Source organism: Gavialis gangeticus, unplaced genomic scaffold, assembly GCF_001723915.1.
Source record: "Gavialis gangeticus isolate Ggan-Ray unplaced genomic scaffold, GavGan_comp1, whole genome shotgun sequence".
Classification (NCBI taxonomy): Eukaryota; Metazoa; Chordata; order Crocodylia; family Gavialidae; genus Gavialis; species Gavialis gangeticus.
This window is the reverse complement of record NW_017729022.1, coordinates 82,323,897-82,330,331: the sequence shown is the minus strand read 5'-3', so window position 1 is coordinate 82,330,331 and position 6,435 is coordinate 82,323,897. Positions and strand designations below refer to the sequence as shown.

At 39.0% G+C, this 6,435-nt stretch overlaps 1 protein-coding gene across 2 annotated transcripts in view; it reads right to left on the bottom strand.

Moving 5' to 3' along the window:
• Nucleotides 1–6,435, bottom strand: part of TMTC1 (transmembrane and tetratricopeptide repeat containing 1) — a 337,017-nt gene that overhangs the window by 44,180 nt on the left and 286,402 nt on the right. For both annotated transcript variants that reach the window (XM_019515485.1, XM_019515486.1), the window contains exon 12: nt 5,620–5,763. In XM_019515485.1, the coding sequence (XP_019371030.1) occupies nt 5,620–5,763 (144 nt within the window). The remainder of the gene's footprint in view (nt 1–5,619; nt 5,764–6,435) is intronic.

Sequence of the window (6,435 nt, the reverse complement as noted above, 5' to 3'; positions counted from 1 at the left end):
CCCCACCCCATGCATGTGGCATTTATAAGTGACATTATCAACCACATAGGCCAAAGAAAGCCGACTGCCAATAATGTCAAGTTTCCTTTTATCAGTGCCTATACAATATGGACCAATATACCAGTGCTCCGTTAAAAATATTAATATTGAAAAGTTTCTGATGAATTTAACTTTTACATGATACCTTGTCACTTCTCCCCACATCATCCTCATGTTTTTTTCCAGCCTCTTCAGCAAATTCCCATTTATGTCTGACAGCCTTCATCAGAGGAACTCAACAGGAGAGGCACACTGACACCTCCCCTTCCTTAAAATAGGTGATCTTGTTGAACCTCGATTAAATCATCATTGCAACAAGCATCCTAGACATCTCATGTGCTCCTCTAGGTATTGAACTGAATATGAATAAACATTTCAATTAATACTGCCTCTACGCACCTAAGTTTCTTCTTAAAAGCATAGCTATAACTTACTTGCAGTGCATGGGGTACACATGCTTTTATTAAACACAAGTGCTATACTGAATATTATATCTCCTTATAGTTGAAGGAATACAACAAAGAAATTGTTTCCCATTCTTTTTGTGACAACAAACTGAGGTTATTTAACCCTGTGCACGTTCCTCTCCTAAATATGTACCTCAAATGTTTATAATATTCCCCACCACCACCACCACTACCACTTTTACTGAATGTCCCCAAGGCAATAAATCTGTATGAAGTGTTCTGAATAATTCAAATTTATCTCAATTTTCAAGTTAAGTCTCATCAGAATTGAATCCATAGTCAAGAATTAAATATTTCTATACTGAAAAACTTGGACAAACATTAAGCCAAAGGGAGAAACACAATGATATGGGCTCCAAAAAAGGGGAGGAAGTGATTTTTTCATTGTAGGTGAAAGCATTGGCTATTGCTTTTTCATGGAGAAAGCAGTTTGTATTGTTTAGCAATACCCTGCTTGATATTTATATCCAGCAAGAAAATGACGACACACTTGTTTCTTTTTGAGTGAGTAAACAAAGCCAGCGGTTCATTAAAACATCATCATGCAGTGCTTCCTGGGAAAGATTTATCTTCTGGGAAATACTTGTCTGTACTGTGGCCAAAATGGAAAATGGCAAGATTAAAAAAAAAATACAGTACTTCTATGAAAACTCAAAGATTCCAAAATAAATTTGCTCAAGCTCAGATCACTACCAACAGCTGTTTGGACAGACAGATTATTTCCAAGAGTACTGGGTGGCAGATTCCCATGTCAACAGCAACTCTTTCCCTCCAAAATGCTTGAGTTTTCTTTTCTCAAAATTCCAGCGTGAGTTAAATTTAATGACAAGCACAACCAACTTTCCCCAAAACAAGTTTGCTTCAATTTAGGCAGTTCTGAATATTCCACAGAGAACCAATTTATCATGCACCTTTGTGTAGGTAATCCTATTTATGGACAGGATGTAAGTATTGCAGGTCTGACTTATATTGCTTTGTAACCTGTTTTGTCATTTGCTATCCAGTCATGTTTTTCACTCACTTCAGAAGAAGAGCTTTATTCCCACTTTGCACAAGTTTAAATGTCTACACCAGCTAACAGGATACAAAATATCTGGTAGTGTGTCTTCATGTTCATGTCAATAACTTTATTTCATTTTGACTCCAGTAATGATTAGTTAGGAACACAGGACTAGAAAGGAGCTCCTAGGTTCCTGAGTCTGGAACCTCGCTATGGAAGGCAACTTAGTACATAATCCCTTTTAAAAACTTAGCAAGTTCCCTTTTAAATTTTTTTAATGTTTTTCTGGCACTGATAATCAAATAGTAAGGTCATTCCAGAACCTCACTGCTGTAATGGTTAGGAACATTCTTCTAATTTTTATGCCTGAATTTCTTCCATGATAGTTTATACTCATTTGTTTTGTCTACCAACACTGTCCTTTAGTTTAACTAGCTCCTCTATCATCCTGGTTATTAACCTTTCCAAGGTGTTTTAGAGAACAATCACATCCCTTCTCAGCCTGCTCTCTGCTAGGTTAAATAAGCCAAGCTCTTCTAGTCTCCTCACATAAGATAGGCTTTCCATTTCCCCAGTCATCTTAGTAGCCCCTTCTTTGACCCTACTGCACTTTGATTTTGTCTTTCTTTCTTGAACATAGGTGTACAGTTCTCAACCAGAACTGTACACCTTCTTCCAAGTGATGTCTCACCAGGACCTTATAAAACAGCATTACTACTTTCTACACTTGCAGCTCATTGATGCCCCTGTGTGCAGCTGATAGGCACCAGTCCTTCTCCTCCAATCTTTTTTCCAGCTGATAGAGACTGGCTAACAAGAGAAGTCTTTGTTAATTAGCCTCCAAGTGACCCTTCACAGAATCTGATGACACAAACTGCTGCTTACAACAGACTGATTTAGTTAATCTATAAGGTGCACTTCTACCCTGCCTTTTGCATGTATTTCATCACAACCTCTTTTCGCTATGCCAGTCTTCAAGATCCAGTTGTTGTGTGCCATATCCCAGTCCTCTGTATTGACAATACCTCCTACCCACCTTCATCACATTTCATCAGTACGCTTCCACTTCTTGTGTCTGGGTCATTACTGAAAATATTAATCTATACCAGTCCCCAGAGCAATCCTTGAGGAACTCACCCAGGACTGTAATTAACTGGAATGAATATGGCCTGCTACCATTATATCCTTTACCAATGCCCTCATTTGCTTCCCTTGTAGGGGGTTACTGGATGGAAATCTTTCCTATACATCATCTCCCCTTTCTTAAATACAGTTCTAGCACATCTTGCTAGAATGAGCTGAGACCTCTTTCAGTCTAAAGAGCAGTTGATTCCCATGGATAAGCCAGAGACAATATTTAAGTCACTGTCCAAAGAACATGTTAAAGAAGGTCTGAATCATATTTAATTTGGAACCAATTGTTAAAATGACCTATCATTTGGGCTACTCAAAACCTTCGATTTTTTATTGAAAGTATGATTTTCAGTGAAAAAAATTTTGCACTGCCCTTTCTAAAACCTAATTCTAGTTACTGATTTGTTGGGTTACAACTTTCTCTCATTCTACTCACTCTCATATTTTATTAAATTAAGTTCCTTAGGCATTCAGTACATATCAACAACATGCTCACTTGAGTGCATTGTAACTCTGCTGCAGTCAACTGAATAACCCAGACATGAATTTGACTCACTCAAAACACTTTTCAAATTGTTTTAATTTAGTAAAAAAGTAATATTTACCTACATTACTCTGCATACTTTCAGCTTTTTTATCTTACATTAGCATCTAAAAGATCCATCATGTTAGTTGCCATATACACAGTCAAAACCAGTCCCTGTTCCAAATACTGTCTTGTTCTGATCATAAGTTTATCCTTTTTTCCACCTCCAAATAAACCATAAAGATCACACTTTACTTAAACATGGGGTTGGTCTATAAATTGGGGCCCCTACAGACTTGACTTCTGTACTTCCAGGACTTTTGCACATGCAGTAAAAATACTAACTCAAAATTTGTTTTATTGTAGGTTTCATTTTAGTATTTTTAATGCATTTAACATTTTGAGTCCTGTCCTTTGTTATCTGATTCTCCTAAGGGATTTTGTACAGTCAATTGCCATTCAAGGTCTTTAGCTATCAACTTATAATTGGGGGAAAAGCTGCTTTTCCTAAAACTGAACCTGAAAATGTGGGGTTGATTTCTATAAAGTGATAATTTGTAATGGAAACCATGAGGTAGAATACAGTTTAACAGTGAATTCTAAATGTGATTTTGACTGAAAGGACCGTGTGGCGACTGGGTGCAAAAGCAAAAGAAAGGTGAGTTTGGAAACTCCTCCCGGTCACCATTTGCATATCTTACTAAACAACTTTGTAATGTGGCTCAGCTGATGATCTCTGAGAAGCCTCCCAATGGAACATCAAGGGCAGCAACAAGCAGGTTTGAAAAACAATGCTAAAACACCAGGAAAAACATTTATGTAGAGCAGGGTGTCAAACTCTTCTAGTCCTATAGGCTGGATGAGTGACGTGGCACTGGTCCATGGGTCAGATTAGGCCAACAGGCCCACAGACCCTGTCCCTTTCCCTCCCTACACCCAGTTTCCATTACAGTGGATGGAACTTGTGTGTCTGAATCCACTAGGTTGCTTTTAATGTCTCTGCCTTGAGGAATTTTAGAAAATGAGGTGGTGATGTGTGGCACACAAGCAAGTGGCTGCAAGATAAAAGGGGGCAGGGATTTACTTCATGTCAGCTGCTCTGCAGCAACTGTATATGTGCATGCTGTTGCCCCACTATAAGTGGAGCCTAACTCATCATGGATTGCCTCTAGATGAATGCATTATTTTATAAGTTTTAGCTGACATACTGTGTTCTGCTCCTTTGACATAGTGTTGTGTGGCATTGCAAAGAATGATGGAATAAAACAATCAATTTAACGGGATGCACATAATGTTACCTTGGTTAAAAGGTGACATGCATCCCACAAGCTAAACTACTGGCTTAAAAAAACTTCCCACCTGCTTTCTTAGCACATTGGCCAAAGCAGTCTTCCATCTCAGAGACTGTTGGATGGTACCAAACTAACAATATGTAAGATTTAGGTCCTGAACAACCATGGAAATCTTGATGCTGTTTCTGGCTCATATCATTATTAAAAAAAAAAAAGTCACATTATTATGCTGGCAAAAGTTTCAGGTGTAGATGGTTTAAAAGGCTTCAAAAAAGGTTGGCCAAATTAATTTGCAGGACTCTGATTCCCTTTCTTTTCAGCCTGTAATCTAATGGAGGCTATCAGCTGCATCTTGCCCATGCAGGTGGTTATCCAGCTCATACTTGCCTGGCCAGATGACTCTCACCTCCAGATCCAGGCCATGGGGCTTCTTGCCACATCTCTCAGAGCTGCTGTGCCACTGCAGCCAACAGCCAAAGGGTTAATGCTGCTCCTGCCTTCACCCATCATAAAATCTCATGACTTCACTGCTTGGTATACAAAAATCAGTGGCAGAGAAGCAAGCCAACTTTGCTCTCTCAATTTGGAGCCCCACCAGTTCCCAATTTAGAGCAGGCATAGGGTGTTCTTAAGTTGAACTGATTGCCAGTACCCGAAATGAGCTGGTCCAACAACCAAGGGTCACAGGGCTGTCTGGAGGTCTCAACCAAGTCTCTTTTCACCAGAAGTATCCCTTCTGCTGACCACAGAGACAGGTAGGTGGTGGCTGGAAGGCACATAAGGCCCTTGCTGTGGCTCTGTGACATGAACAAATGAAGTTTTTCCATAAAAGGATACCTTGGCTTCTCAGCCCCTGTGTGCAAAGCTGCCTTAGAAGGACTGAGGATGTGGCCTAGTATTACCAACTCTTTCTTCATTCCTGATCCTGGCAAGTCTCATAAAGCTGGTTTTGCTTGTAGAAAGAAACATTCATCTCTAGCATAAAATAAAAATAGCATATAGGAGCCACATACACCCTGAACAAATCTTGCCTACTAGCAAGAACTTAACACCACTCTCTTGTTACCATTAGGCAGGCAATTTGCTACTGTAATTGTTTAGTAGGTGAAGCAAAGGAAAATTCATTTTCTCAAAGCCATTTGACTTCAATGTTAAACTTACTTGATCAGGTTTCCAAGATTGAAGAGAGCTCGATTATGTTGTGGGTTTAACTTAAGAGCCCTTCTGTAATATTCCTTGGCCTCCACCAGGTCTTTGGTCAATGTCCCAAGGTTATTCAGGGCACTTGCATGGCAAGGGTATAGTCTGGGAAAAAACAAATTTCAACCATGGTCATGCAGAAACCAAGAGATCAGCTTGAATGCTCCTTCCTCCAAACACCCAACTATGCCAACACAGTAACTTTTCTTTCAACAACTGAAAATAAACCTACCAGAATGATGTCAGTGCATTTCTCTTCACCTGCACCAGTTTCTGATGACTGAGGAGGAAGACTGAGGAATCTCTGAATTTATTAGATAGTAATTTTAAAGTGGGGGAATGAGAGAAATATGGTTATTTGCCAAGGAAGACTCTAAATCAGATCTACTTGTATAGCTTCCTCGGGTTGTTGGGGTAAGGGAGAGTGTTTATCAACTATAAAAGCAATCACAGATTCTGTCCTCCCCACAAAAGATAGAATGGGCATAATTTTTCATTTTAAATACTTTTAAAAAAAAGCTTTCAGCCAGAAAAATGAGGAAAATACAGTTTTGATTTTAAATCTATGGATTTTCATGGGCAATCAAAATACTGAAGTTCAGATTTATTTTCAGTTTTCAGCAATAAAAAGTTAAAGCACAAAATCAGCAACAATCCCAATTTAAATATGCACACAGCATTTTAAGAAGATGCTGATTTTTTTTACCCCACTGAGCATTTCAGCTATGGCATAACATTATGACAAACAGAACCAAGGAGGTGATACTTCCCCTCTAT